The sequence below is a fragment of the Zeus faber genome (assembly GCF_960531495.2).
Source record: "Zeus faber genome assembly, chromosome: 9".
NCBI lineage: Eukaryota > Metazoa > Chordata > Actinopteri > Zeiformes > Zeidae > Zeus > Zeus faber.
Genome location: NC_137197.1, coordinates 4,118,438 through 4,134,147, shown reverse-complemented (window position 1 = coordinate 4,134,147; position 15,710 = coordinate 4,118,438). Strand labels below are relative to the sequence as shown.

At 48.6% G+C, this 15,710-nt stretch overlaps 1 protein-coding gene across 1 annotated transcript in view; it reads right to left on the bottom strand.

Moving 5' to 3' along the window:
* The window catches only part of gab2 (GRB2-associated binding protein 2), a 45,383-nt gene that overhangs the window by 10,158 nt on the left and 19,515 nt on the right, over positions 1–15,710 (bottom strand). Inside the window, exons 2-3 of the mRNA XM_080007516.1 lie at positions 15,278–15,578; positions 77–305 (exon numbers count right to left, since the gene is read on the bottom strand). Of these exons, the coding sequence (XP_079863642.1) occupies positions 77–305; positions 15,278–15,578 (530 nt within the window). The remainder of the gene's footprint in view (positions 1–76; positions 306–15,277; positions 15,579–15,710) is intronic.

The window sequence follows — 15,710 nt, the reverse complement described above, 5'->3', positions numbered from 1 at the left end:
TGACCTGCATTATGGGATGGCAGGAAACCGGGACCGGCCGGACGGCGGGGTGAGGAGGGGGGGTCGCGACCCTTACCGTGCGCTCTCCGTCTTCCTGCTCATGCACTGATGGAGGAGGAGGTAGTCCTGCGGCGCGCTGTTGGACAGAGCGCTGTGGTGCGAGTGGCGCGCCGGCACGTCGAAGGTGAACAGCAGCGGCGTGCTGGAGTGCACGGGCGCCGAGGGCTTCCGCTCCCCCGTCACGGGGGGCACGGAGCCCGGGACGTCCGCGCCCTGGGAGCGGGGCAGGTGGGCCGAGCGGCCATCTGGAAACACACCGAGACAAAGGGAAGTGGAGTGTGAGGGACTCAATTCACCGCATGGAGCCAGGGACAGTGGGGTCAGAGGTGCAGAGGAGCTAGTTACACGTATTGAAGTCCTCGTTAGAGGACGTTTATTTCTATTTTTTTATGTTTGGTATTGAGAATGTCCATGTCACATCTCCCCTTCCTGCATCAGTTCAGAACTTTTACAAAAATGTTTATTGTTTATTGTGAGGATCGCCTCGAGGAGCTTGGGGTCTTCCCGGGGTCCGAGACGACATCACACCATGACACACAATCCCATAAAAACCCACAAAGATGTGCGGGAAAACAATAACAAACGAAGGTTGAAAAAAAAAAAAAGGACAGTGAGACACGAGCCGAAGACGGACAAGAGCTGCCACAAAATTCAGATAACATGTTGTGATGGTGGCGTTTGGGCCTCTCCCTCATGACCATCTGTGCTCACGGCTCCGCTCGCCTTGAACGACAGGCTTCAATTGTAAAGCGCTGGGCGTGGCCTCGGTGTCTCGCCGAGCGCTGAATAAACACTGCTTTCCATTTAAACGATTCACCCACTAACATTTGACACAGCCCTTTATGGTTTAGAATTTAACAACTCCAGCGTGACCCAGATCATATGCGCTCCGGCAGTGTGACCCTCTGCCACGTGGAAGGAAAGAAAACATAAGCTGAGTAAAGCTTGCACGGCATCCTCATTTTGTTGTGATGATCAATGGAGTCAAAGGGCGCAGGACTCAGATTGATGCTTCTAAGCCTCGACATGCGCGGAGCCTCCACTCAGTGGCTCTCAGGCCGCCCTCTAAACATAATCAATAGAGCTGAGGTATCTATCCATCTCGCGGGAGCGGCACAGCAAACAATCCCCGGGCTTTTGGGGCTGAAGGAGCACATTAGCGACACGGCGCGCGGTCATAAAATCCCACTAAAGCCCTCGCCGACCAGGGTCATCCTGCAGGCGCCGCGGTTCCATCAAACTGCCCTTTGTTTCGAGAAGTGCCACTGCCCAGCGATAGAGTCTGAACTGTTCCTACAAGAAGCCTCTAAAGAAAGAAGCCCTCGACGGGTCTCAGGATCCGGATAGAAAACACAATAATATTCAAGGAGCACTCGTGATGACACTAGTGGGTGCACACGGCGGCGGCCCACTCAGGTTGGACCCGCGGACCGGTTTAGGACCGGGACCCACCGGTTGAGAACCACCGCTTTAAAGTCAAGACCAAACCGGGGCCCGAACGGCGGCGACGCCTTTGGCAGGAAAGCAAAGTGAGGAGGCGCATGTTGAGCATCACGCTGCAGGAGAGCGGAGTGAGCCTGACCGCTTATCCACCCACAGCACCGAGTGGGAGGGAAGAGCACCGAAAAATAATCAGAGTGAAAAATACATCTGTGTCTAAGTGGAGTGCTGGCCTGAAAGGGTGTCGGTCTACTCTTGTGAACGATAGGATATATTCATTTATTATCCAAATGACCATCGGGAATTCCTCATGATATTGATAAACAGTGCATCACAATATTTGCTTATGAAATTAAAATACAGTGGGAGTTCAGCGGAATCATGACTGTCATAATAAAACCCCTTCTAAGTCGTCCTACAGTGGCTGAGAAGCACCAATAGGCGCGGGGCTGTCGAGTACCAATCAATTGGGAAACATCCACACGGGCAAAAACGCCGCAAGGACCCGGCACGAGCCTGGAACCTGGAAACAGGTTCTTACCGATGCACAGAAGTACTGCACATTGAACATCTGCAGAGACGGTGGAAGTGGTAAACACGTCAGCTGACCTCCTGATAACAGAGCAGTGGCCTGCAAACCAGGAGGTTACAAATGGACGGCACAAAGAGATGGGGTGTGTGTGTGTGTGTGTGAGTGCGTGCGTGATAATGCGCGCATTTGTCTGTGTTCCCACACACACAAACACACACACACACACACACACACACACACACATCCACACCCAGGCCCGGGCTCAATCCCAGCTCGCTGAATGAGGTCACATCCAGGCCTGGGGGAAGAGGCCACGGCGGTGGGGTCTCTGGGCCGGTGGACAGCGAGCTGCCCGGGCTCCACACAGGCAAGGGACTCCCCCCCCCGGCTCCCCTCCTCCCATCCAGTCAACCCCCCCCACCGCCCAGAAACCGTCCTCAATTACACCATTGTTTGGAGGGCTCCCTCCTTCCCCCGGGCGAGCGGAGCGTCATCTCGTTTAGGCACAAAAAGCTCTGTACTGTACAGTAAAAGCTTTCATCCTGAGAACACGGGCGGATATATTGATCTGTTTTACATAGTGCCCCCCTCTCTCCCGTCCGCCCACCTCCCTGCGAGGGAGAGCGCTGCGAGGAATGAACAACCTCCCTGGCTGGAACAACCAGGAGAAAAGGCCAAAGTGGTGCTTCTGTCATTTTTTGTTTTCAAAAGCAAAAAGCACGTTGATAGCATTCCACCCAGTCCGTGTTAGTGTCTCCTTTATCACATCCGGTCTTTTGGAGGTTTTTCATGCAGTCTGTGCATGGCGGCCTGGTGCATGTGTAAATAAAGCAATATACGTGTACACTGGGAGCTTGTCAATTCGTTCAATGGAGTTTTGCCTTCACTTTTTTTGTGCTGTTGCCATTTTTTTACCGTAAACAGGGTCGTTATTTTTGTGTATTTCGCTCGCTGTTCACGTATGTATTCTTGTAGTCTTCGCAGCATGTTTCTCAGACAGGCCTGGTTTTCGTCCTCACAGCCAATTTTGTGTTCACCTTGTCCTATGGTTTTATTGCATTCACAAGATTCACGGCACGCAGAATGCCACAGCCAGCGTAACGTTGGTCCGGATAACGTGCGTAGAGAAGAGTACTGTAGGAGGACAATCACACGGACGTCCAGAGGACCAGGGTTGGCTTGGAGGAGGACAGAAACCACCATTTTTCCAGTGGAAGAACCCTCACAGAGTGTGCGTGTTCAAGGCGTGTGCGCTCACACTGACCTCCCGATTAGCTGTCACACAGGCTGTCAGGGACGGAGGCAGATGAAGGACGAGAGTCCCGGCACATGAAGCCTTCGTGCCTCATCACTGACACTAATGGCTCCGGTGATGTATGCTGCCGCCGGAGCAGTAATTGTATCAGGAACAGAGGAACCGCAGCAGCGACCGGGCGGAACACACCCATATTATTTTCTGAATTTATTTTAATTTTTTCCTGAAACTCAGTTGTTTTTCCCCCTTTTCCCTGCATGGCGAGGTCACTTTGAGAGGTAAAGATCGGGAGAGGAATCAACCAAAAAAAGAAAAAAAAGAAAGAAAAGCCCCCTGAAGAACTCGGAGAAAAGCCGGAGAAAAGAACCAACGATCGGCAAACTAACTACCACACCGTTGCAGTTACAAGCAGAAACAGCAGTGATTGCTCTTCCTCAGACTTTAACACTGGATGATAGCACATTTATTCACAGCCATACTATAGTAATTCATGAGAATGACCTGTAACAATAAGCCGTTCTCAAAGTTATTACCGAGGCACAACTTCTTTTGTGGCGGAAAATAATTAGACGCCTTTATTTAGTGGGCTGACCGATGCCTCCCTGCCCCCAGGCCTTCATCAGGGTGCAGGTTATTTCATTTCATACTAATTCACAAGACTCCCTGCAACAGCGGGAGGTGGGCTAAACCTATTAGCGCCATGCAGTTACCAGCACAAAATGGAGGCGGTAAACAATCAATTTTCCGCCACCGAGCGGAAATCTCAATCGTCGGGCCGTCACAGGGGTGAAGGGACATTCAGGATGTTCTGGGCTTCGTGTTCCTCAGCCTCATGCGGAAAACAAACGGCTGCCTATGAACAACAGGGCTTCTGAACGACCCCCCCCTTCCGACACCCTTTGGCTGCTGAGCGACATATGGCCGCTCTGGGTCAAAGAGCAACTCCGTCCATGAGCAATTTCCCAATTACGTTGTATAATACATCACCTAGAACCTCATCTGCTCTGCGGCCATAATCTAATCCAAGTGGGCTGCCCCGTCTCAGGACGCCAAAATTAGAAGTCTGCCGGGTGTCTGAGGACAAGGACTTCTTTGTGGAGAACTGATTTCCTTCCAGTCCGTCCAAAGTTAGATGAGGACATTTTGATAATATAATCTGCAACGCAGGAAAAAACTAAAATTGCCACCAACCTACTGACACGATATCGAGCGGAAATACGTAGTAACGGAAAGTAGTTTCCTTTGCCAAATCCAGCGACCGCAGCGGCTTCACCCCTGAGATGTTCCATAGAAGATGAGTATCAAGAAGATGTACAACCCACCGGCTTTCAATTTGAGAATTTATTCCTTGACCCGAAAAAAAAAAAAAACCCAATTCCCTTAATGTTACATAATAGATTGCATTTAGAAATATCACCCCAAGGGCCAGAGACGGCTAAAGTGGTCGCCGTAAATTAACTTCAGATATGTGTTGAGATACGTGAGGGTTTGCACGGCGCCGCGCGGACCCCTCGGACGCTACAATCTTCTTTTTGTCGTTTAGGATTTACACAAGTCTGGGGGAGACCGTGCGCTCTTGACGGTGTCGTCTCGGTCGCCAGGAGGCCATGAATCCTGCTCCCGTCCTCGGGCGGAAGGGGGGCGTGTCTCAGGGCTGGAAGGTTGCATTACACCAGGTCATACGGCGTCGCACTGGAGAAAATTCCCAACGAAAGAAAATCCAGGAGCCTGGCTTTTAAGACCCGATTTTCAGCGCCTTTTTTTAAACACCGCCATCCGCAGTGATTGCGGGGTTTCGGTCCCTAGCGCGGACACCGGCTGCAGCCCAGACGGGTCGGGCAGAGCTCGAGGCAGACGATGGGAGCCATGAGACACCGGCCGCGATCAGGAGGAACGTAAAATGGTGAAATTGACTGGCCGGAGAGCAATTACCCAAACAACACGGCTAACACTGCCCCTCGGTCCTCCGCGGCCGAGAGAAGAATGGAGCTTTGCCGAGCGGTCGCTGATCACATTACTCCAGTGAGTCTGCGTGCTTGGCAGATTCATGTGACCAAGGCTCCCGACCACAATGCAACAGTGATTCGGCAATAGTCACTGGCAGCGGTTCAGAAACCCAGACAGGTCTCTAAAAGCATGATGACGCGTGGAGGTGTAGATACCGCGCACGAAGAGACGAGACATGAATAGAAACCATACATAAAAAATAAAAATAAAAAATAAAGGATTCATCACCATTCATTACAGCGTCGTTTTTCTATCCCTCACCGTGAAAAGTGGAACTGAGCCAAAGCCACCGGACGGCAGCCAAAAAGTAAAGAGGGCGTTTGACCCCAACAATACATCTGGGTGCAGAGCGGTCTTTGTGTGGAAACGCAGCAGTAGTACCTGCAGAGCTGCCCGGCTTTGAAGCAAGCTTCCCAACGGGCCGCGGGTCTGACCAAACACACGACAAGGATCTGCCACGCTGATAACCACATCTCATATCCGTCTGGCGCTGGAGGATGAGGAAGAAGGAAATAGCGGGGGGTTGGCTGGCTTTCAACCTTTATTATTCAGGAAATGTGGACGGAGCACACGTGGTCGTTTCTGACAGCAGCACGCGGCTCCTGAGGCTTCCTGGCGGAGCCACAGTCCCCCATCGTGGTTCATCACCGGGTTTCTGTACCGGAACCGCGGCTGTTCAGCACCTCGCTCCGGCGCGGTGAACTTGCCTTGGTAGACGATGCTGATTTTTTGTGCCCCCACTTTCAGGTATTACGGTAAAAGAACGTTGGGGACGGTTCGTTATGCATCGTTAGGGGCTTCAGCCCCGAATAGCTCGGCAGGGCCGACTCTGTGCCTCGACGCTTCCTGTCTGACGGTGTCGACTGTGCCCGGCTCTCCCACGATCCGTGCGCCAAAGCAGTGCGTTTTTATTTTAGATGTAGTTTTTTTTTCTTTTAATATGGATTAACATTCACCCGTGTTTTCTTCCCCGACACTGGAACCGGCAACCTACCGGTCCCAAACACACCGTACACTCAACTAGACCGACCTCCCAATGCACGATGGGAGGTTTTCAATCTAATAACCTTGAGTGCTTTTTTCCTCCTGGGTGAATGGGTCAGTCTGTTGGCAGTTTGCCTCGGCTGCGTGGAACTGTCGATCTGTTCCGTGCGCCTTTGTTTCCATGGGTCTGGTTAGCCGTGCTGTCTCACCACCACATGAAGCGCTGAGTTTCACCTCCCACTGGGGTCAGCGGCAGTGGTTCATGAAATATTTTTAACCCTAGTAACACTACAATTATACAGGATATCATATACACATATACATGTATATATACTCACGCATACATACATACATAACACGATGTGCACTGACTTGTGGGATTCAAGATTCAAGATTCAAGAGGTTTATTCGTCACATACATATACATACTTTCATACATATATGCAGTGAAATGTAATGCAACTCACCTGGTGATAACACACAATATGTTCTAGGAAAGGTATTTTTAGGATACCAGTATGTGTTAAAGAGGAAGGAGGGATATCTGCTGGTCAAAAACATCCTGACCACGGTGACCGCACACAACCACATATGAACAGTAAACACCAACAACAGCCAGAACCCAAGAAGCCACAGTTATCTTCCGTCAAGGAATCGCCTGATTATCTGGATTATTTGATTAATCTATGAAGGTCACTGAGAGATCTAAACCCAAAGAGGTATTCAGAGAAATGCAGATTCCTTCTCCATGTTTGGAGTGTGATCTTCCCCCACAAAGGGAGATATTAAAGAAGGACTTTCATAATAATTTCATGTTTTTTTTTTCAATAGGTGAATAATTTATGTTTGAATAATTTAATGACAGTTTTAGTGACTTTCAGCGCGGATCTTCTGGTTTGAGGAACAAAGCAGGAAGTTAGAAGAGTATATCCAGTAAATTAATGCTCCCCGTAACAGCTGAAGATGCAATGAGCCAGGAGAGTTTGTAGTGACGATAAAATTCTGATTTTGTCGATATCATTGTCTGGAATCTGCAATCTCTGAATCTGGACACGCATTCCACTTTAAAAAACGACCTGCATATTATCATTAAAATTTATTTAGTTCAGTCAGTTAAATCTCCATTAGTCAGTCGGCCATTTAAATATTCAGTTCCTGGATAACTCAGGCTTCAATTATGACAAACGATTGTCTTTGTCAGAGATTTCCCATTTCTCCTTCTTGCCATTCCTACAAAAAAAAAAAAACCTCACATCTTTCCACACCTTCAGCCAAAAGAACAAAAGACAATCCACAAAATCAGCATTTTTCTTTTTTCCCGGAACACTGAAAGCGATTGAAGGACGACAATCAGAGCTCGACGGCGGCGGAGCGGCGGCGGGTCCAGATGGAGGGAAGGAGCGGGAGGCGGGAGGCTTCAAAACAACAAAGCCGGGGATGGACGAGACACGGCTCCATTCAGTGGCCCCATTGAGCTGGATGGGGACACACACCACCCACCCAGGATCTGATAAAAACACACCAACCTCCACCTAAGCACCACCAGGGGAGCTGTGCACAACCAATTATTTATCCCAAATATACTTATTCCCAGTTATATTATAAAAATAGATTTAATATCCGTATCATCATTGCAGATTATTGCACTGTTGCTGGGCTCACAGCTTGGCATCATTGAACACAATTATTATATTTATTTTCTAACATATTTATTTCAATGTACTCTATATCTTTATATATATATATATCTTTATATTTGTACTTAATTTTTTTCACTTTATTATTCATCATTATTATTATTATTATATATAGTGTTATACATTATATATATATATATATATATATATATATATATATATATATATATATATATATATATATATATATACTGTTACATATTATTATTATATATATACTGTTATATATTATTATTATTATTATTATATATAGTGTTATACATTATATATATATATATATATATATATATATATATATATATATATATACTGTTACATATTATTATTATATATATACTGTTACATATTATTATTATATATATACTGTTATATATTATTATTTTATGAGGCAGCAAGTGAAGAGTCAGTTGTTGAAGTTGATGTGTTGGAGCAGCGTAAGGATCTGAGCCACTTTGACAAGGAGCACATTGTGATGCTGGACGACTGGGTCAGAGCATCTTCACAAGCACAGGTCTTGTGGCTGTTCCCGCTCTGCAGTGGTTACTACCAAAAGTGTCCAAGGAAGGACGAGCGGTGAACCGGTGACAGGGTCATGGGTGGCAAGGCTCATTGAAGCACGTGGGGAGTGAAGTCTAGTCCGTCTGGTTGGATCCCACAGTAGAACGACTGTAGAACAAGGTGTTGAAACAGTGAATGTTGCTATGATAGAAAGGTGTAGAACACACAGTGCATGGCAGCTTGCTGCGTATGGGAGCTCACAGTGTCCATGCTGACCCCTGTCCACCCCTGAAAGCACCTACAATGGACACGTGAGCGTCACCACTGGACCATGGAGCAATGGAAGAAGGTGGAGGTCTGATGAATCACCCTTTCTTCTACATCGAGTGGATGGGTGGGGTTAGGGTCTGATCTCATGGAGCATCTGTGGGATGTGCTGGAACAACAAGCCTGATCCACGGGGGCCCCACCTCCAACTTCCAGGACTTAAAGGATCTGCTGCCAACGTCTTGGTGCCAGATACCACAGGACACCTTCAGAGTCTGGTGGAGTCCATGCCTCCACGGGTCACAGCTGTTTTGGGGGCACGAGGGGGAGCTACACAATATAAGTGACTATTATTGGTGGTTTTAATGTTGTGGCTGACTAAAATCTGTCAAATATGGGCTCACTAGTTGGCATCATTGAATGGTTATTTTTTTATTTACATTTTTCTTGCACTGTTCTGTCAACTTCTGCTGCAACTGTATTACCTGCTGCGGATCAGTAAAGTGTTCTCTTGTCTTATCTTAAACACTGCACGATCTCTATTGATGAATTCCGTATTGTGCTTGTGCACGTTTTTAGAAATCGCCTTTTTTTTAATCTTTTCTAAAGAATCGGACCCATATCATGAGTCACAGCGGCCGGCATCCTCCTTCCCCGTTCGGAAGGTCAGGAATAATGGGCCTCTTCTTTGATGACTTTGATGATGGTGCACACAATGTCCCCTCAGTCTCTGTTTTTCAGCCAGGCCATCTTGGCTGTTGCCCTGGCAACGGAAAGTGGTATTCTGGGATGCACGGCAGCCACAGAAAGCAGCCAGCTCCGCTCCCAGACATTTTAATGGCAGCAGAAACCTGACCTTCCAGTACCACAGAGTCTCGTTAGTTCGGCAAAAATCAATTCCTACGAAGGGCACTTTGCGAGGGGAGGAGTCAGCGGCAAACACAGCTTGAGGAACACGTGTCTGTGTGCGTGGAGCGCGACCGAGCACCTACTTTAACATCCACAGCGGGACCTGCGGAAGGGGTTTGCCGGCCCTAGTTCCGGTGAAAACACACGATGAAGATGTACAGTGCACCACCTCCAGGGTTGGTTTTGCATTCGGGAGTTATTTGAATGTTTTTCTACAGCTGCGGTACACAAGCTGCACGTATTGTTGTGGAATAACAAATTTTGATATCAAAAGTTTAGACTCTGGGGTTCTGGTTAAACCAGTAATCGCCACAAAGTGAAGTGTGGCGACTAGAAGCTCACACAATTTCCACCTCTTTACACTCTTTGCGGCCCTCGTGACTCAGCTACACAGAAGAATCCTCAAAACGCAGTGGCCCCTGCTTCCAATCTATTTTTCCTAGAGAATCAACCTCATTTATCACTGGATGCCACGGTGTTGCTCATGCATGGTGTTGTATGTAACATGTTGTATGTATGCATCATGTAAACACATTCCCAGTTTTCGTTCGGGGGTGGGGGGGGGTGAGGGGCGGAGGCAGGAGGGGAAATCGGCTGAAAAGGCCTAAAAGTCCAAAGAAATAGACTCGACGACCTGGGAAATGGGTCGGAAACAATGGTCCAGTAACTATCAAAACAACAGTGACGTATCCATGAATAGGAAACGGCGCGTACAGAAGATGTGATCATCTCTTCTGAAAGAGCCTCTCAACGTGGAGCTTTCCGCCTCTGCCGCCTCCTCTTCTCCTGTGTGGCCAGCGGTTGTTAGGACACACCCGCTGGCAAACAAAGTGACGTGAAGCACTGTTTTTTTGCGTGTGTCTGAGTTTCAGTCTCGGTAGCTGAGTCTCTGAGCTGCAGGGACAGCACCTTAGAAGTGCAACCAAACAGGGTTTTATGTTCTGCATTTTCAAGATCAATACTAGATCATATTTCTCGGTTCCCAGACCAGTTGTGTTTTTTTGGTGATATTCACTGCAACCGTGAATATAGCTACTACCAACCTCGATATTTATGATTTTATGTCCCCCATGATTTTCTAGTGTTTTGCTTAAATTGGACAGTGAGCAACCCAAATAAGGTCCGTATCAGACGGTCTGTGAGAGAGAGACAGATTGGATGTGAGGAGCGGGGAATGGCAGAGAAACAGCCAAAAGGGTGGGAGAGGGAAAGAAAGAGGAGAAACAGGAAAGAAATGCGTTTGCATCATTCGGGAGGACCCGAAGGGATGCCATGGGCCCACCTCCTGCTCCCCCAGAGCCCGCGGGGCCGAGGGGGAGCGTCCGGCCGGAGCCGAACGCGGCGGAACCCTCGCTTTTGGAGGAGTCACTCTTTCCACCGGAGGAGTTTTAGGTCGCCGATAACGTTATCGACCCTGTGCGATTAATCCACGGCTGTGATTTTATAGAACTCCCAGACGTGACTAGGGCCTGAGCAACACTCCGGGTGGTTCCCACTCATTTATGGGTAGTATGGGAATGCAGACAGACAGGTACCAGAACCACAGTCCCCTGGTTCACGCTGTCCACTCCTCATGGAGCTAATAAGAAGTCATCATTTCGTAATAAAGCTTCATTGTTTCATAATCATGGCTCGGCAACCTTTTAACTTTCAGCGACCCAAAAGGCCGTCTCGCTCGAATGACCTTCATCGCTCAGATCAGCAGGATCGGATGAAGGAAGACCTCTCAGATCAGCAGGATCCTTGATGAAAATGTCGACAAATGGCCGCTGAGTTTTGTAATATTTGCTTGGTACGAGTGACTAACTTCTCAGGATTTCAGCCCCAGCCTTTCCCCTCCTCAGGAGAGAGGTAACTCCCACGTTTGATGGCACGCTGGCTGCAGCAGCAGCAGCAGCTGCCCTGGAGGAAAAACAACCGACCATCGACTGAAAGAGACGTTTGGATCAGGGTTCCACCATCGATACCAGCGCGGTCAAAGAAACATAAATCACAGAAACGGGGGGGGGGGGGGGGGCACAAGATCCCGGCGGGAACCGGCGGGTCAGCGCCGCGTTGAACGGGAATCTTTCTCCAACGCTCAACACGACGGAGGAAAAACAAACTGGAAAACAGTGAATTTTGAGGAATGCTTTCCGACTTAGCAAACCAGACGGCTGGTGCTCGCCTGACTGATCACCTACATATTTGCAAATCTATTTCGGCGACTGAAAAACCTGTCACACGTTTAAAATTAGTTTTGAGACTACTTTGTCTTCGTGACTCCCTTGGATGACGCCTGGACCGGGCCGCTCTATAATAACGTTAGCGCCGTACTTCGTTCTTTCCTGCGTTTCGGGACTCTGGTGGTCACACCTGACTGTGCCACATAATTATTATACAACTCTTGTATCCATTATCACAGAAAAGAACACCGCCTTGGGAATGATTGCAGTATTATACAGTGGGTAGCGGCTCAGGCAGCGGGATTATTGGAGGATGCATTCCAGTGTTGTTAATCATTTCCATCAACCATGAGCGGCTACGTCGGTTTCCCGCCTTCAGCTCCCGCTGGAGGTGCAGTGAAGGCCTCCCACCTCCAGACGCCAGGATGAAGGTTGTCGTAAGTTATCGTCAATAATTTGGATTTAAGAAAGATTTAACATTTTTGTAGGAGCCCAGTTCTCAGTTATTTTCCATTCCTTTGAATTCCCAAAACGACAGCACCTTGTTACCTGGCTGCAGGACTTGTCCCCATTTGAAAATAACTCAATACAACCTCTGTGATTCGGTGCCGAAACAACACTTATTTCAACACCATTTCTCTATTTTTACACCAGAATTCATAGTTCTCAAAAGGAAAACACGCCCTGCTTCGCTTTTATCGATGTCGCGACCTGTTTACTCCTGTTGTACTGACCTTTCATCGTATTTTGGCTGATGCTGCACAAAGTAAGTGCTTTGGTACCAAAATATGGCATTGAACGCCACAGAACCGTCCCATACTCCATATGATGGACAGTGCTCAGTCGATACCCAGAGCGCATCAAATGGCCGCACTCGGTTGTGGAGATGGAAGCAATTTGTCTTGAGTAGGGGCAGCCAGGTTTTGCACTTTGCATTACAGTTGTGTGTGTGTGTGTGAGGGTGTGTGTGTGTGTGTGGGGCGCGGGGGGGGGGGGGGGGGGTCGTATGGAACCCTCCCCCGTCTCTGGAGACGGAGCCAGCAAAGGTCCATAAATGTCTCTTATGCAAAGCCTCTTTTACAGGGAGGGTGCGGAGGCAGATGGTCTGCATCAAAACTGATTTGGGCTTATGTTTCTGAGTGTGAGTGTGTGTGTGTGTGTGTGTGTGTGTGTGTGTGTGTGTGTGTGTGTGTGTGTGTGTGTGTGTGTGTGTGTAAAGAGGGGGCGAGAGAGAAAGACAGAGAGAGAGAGAGAGAGAGAGAGGAGGAGGGAAAGGTGGGGGAGGGCACAACGAGTGTCTATCTGCGTGCACGGTCTATGAGCGAGCAGAGCGACGGGTCCGGTGCCTGTCTTCTGGACCAGATAAGGTTGTCGTTTGTCGGGGAAAAAAACAAGGGAGAGCCACATCCATGGCTTCCACCGTCCTCGGTTCTCTGTCTTTCTCCGACAAACCTCCGGGTCGCCGCCGACGGCAACCGACGCGGGAACAGGAATAGACGGCGGCCGACAAACGAGGGGCCAGTCGGCCTCGGGGCGCGCGCAAACAAGCGGAGAATAACAGGCGAGCGGGGGAAGACAGCGGAACCAGAGACTGTTTTCCTTTCGCGCTCCCCTCCACACCCGGCCACGCCGCGCGCACCAGGCCATCCGCCGCGATCGGCCGCGTCGTCAACGCGTCGGCAGATGGTCGGGAAAAAAAAAAAGAAAAAAAAAAACACAAAGCGTGTTTACGGCCTGGTTTAAGAGGGATAAAGCTGCGGTTTTGAGGGTTGATATTGGCTGAGTTTTACCTTTCGCTGTGTTTCCCTAGAGTGGGACGGATGCTTAAATACCAAGCATTTCGCAATTAAACGACTATTAATAGCATGGTATGTCGCAGTAAAAAGCCAACACCTACCCAAAACAGCTCTGGGGCCTGGCCTGTCTCGTAAACGCTCCCCATCCAAACATGCAAAGCAGGTAAATTCTCTTCATTATGGGATGTGAAAAGCAGAGGTTGCGGCACAAAACCCGGAGCAGAAAGTGGCTGTGTTTTATTGGGCTGCTGAGCTCCGCACTCCGTATAGGATTTCCCATTGTGTGAACCCTCCCCATTGTTCTGCAGAGGACAAGGATGGATCAGTGCCCGTCTCCAGCAAAACAAAGGATGGGGAAAAATCAATAACACTTTCGGACATGGCGTCCATTTGGCAGCGATGTTCCACTCTACTCTCTCAACAGAGAAGGGAACAAAAAAAAAAAACCTGCCAGCGATATCGTGTGGATGGTCGTCTGCTATCAGATTGTTGTTTTGTTTTTTTTTCTTGACAACCGAGCAACAAGCGCTTTAAAATAATAAGATAAAGCACAGCAGAGGAGTAATGGAAATGAAATGCTGTTGGGCAATGACAGGACGATGATAGACAATGATACTATGATGGGATAGGTTTGGTATATTTCAACCCAGGCCTAAAGCTTTGCTTCCCATCATGTACAACTCCTTTATTTCATCATTTATAATAAAAGGAGATTTAAAGTTCTGCTGTGAACAGTTATAAGTGACGGGAACAAAGATATTAATAAGGCCTGAGATGCCAAGTCTGACTTTTAAATTCAACTCAACAACCTGAGATGAAAGTCATATACACTTATCCTGTCGATTCTTTATGCAACAGCTAAACTGACCCAGACTCAGATTTCAACCGAAATTAGAAAAAGTTATCCATTTTAACTGAAACAACAAAAGGATCTTGTGTAGTATGGAGGGAACCTTTTTTTTTGTTTTGTTTTGTTTTTAAGCACGGGAAGAGAACAGCAAGGCCAAACCTCCGACTGATTTTTCAACTGGACAGGAAAAAATTGGGACGAAGAGCTGGACGAAAAACAGGACGAAAAAACGACTTGAGACACAGATAAACAAAAGAAAGAGAGAGGCTCAAAAAGAGGGAGCCGGTCAAAGTCTGGTCCAAGTCCCATTATTTTACCCATATGTGTGACCCAGATCTGTTGAGTTCAGAGCAGGACTACATGTAAAAAAGAGAGAGAGAGAGAGAGAGAGAGAGAGAGAGAGAGAGAGAGAGAGAGAGCAGGGATCCCACTGGAAATGCAAGGTGGAATTCCCTGACTTTTCCGCGACCAAATCCCCAAATCCCTGGGCTGATGAAAGTAATCAAATGTCATTTTAGTCAATTGTAAGCGAGACAAATAACTTGTCAGCATGGAGCCTTTACGTACTTTTCTACATAGTTATTAGGCTGCAGGCTTATTAGCCTCCAAAGAGAAAGACCAACATTCCCTGACTTTGCCCGTTTCTGGAAACTCCCAGAGTCTCCAGAAAGCCACGGTCCAAGGAGCCCTTGGAAGGCCCCTGGAAGGCCCCTAGAAGGCCCCTGGAAGACCCCTGGAAGGCCCCTGGAAGGCCCCTGGAAGGCCCCTGGAAGGCCCCTGGAAGGCTCCCGGAAGCTCCCTGGAAGGCCCCCCTTACCGTGGTTGTCGTCGGACTGGTTGAAGCCGCAGAGCTGGCAGATGGAGCGCACCCACTTGTTCATCTCCTCCTCGGTCTCGGCCACCAGGTAGAAGGTGCGGTCGGAGGTCTTGATGTCGAAGACGAAGCTGTCCTGGAACTCCTTCCTCTTGAAGGTGAGGCCGGCGTCCACCTGCTCGCAGCAGTGCAGGTCGATCACGCGGATGGGCTTCTTGGAGTGGTCGTTCTTGTAGTACTCCAGCACGTCGGGGTCGCCGCTCATCCGGCCGCTGCGCAGCACAAACCAGCGCTTCTTCCACGCCTGGAAATAACAAACAGACATGGGGCAAGATGGCGGTTAAGAGCAGATTAAAAATAACATGAAAACACTTCCTGAACCAATAGCCTCTGTTACACCGCGCTGCCTCACTTCAAAACAGACTGTGGCTGAAAG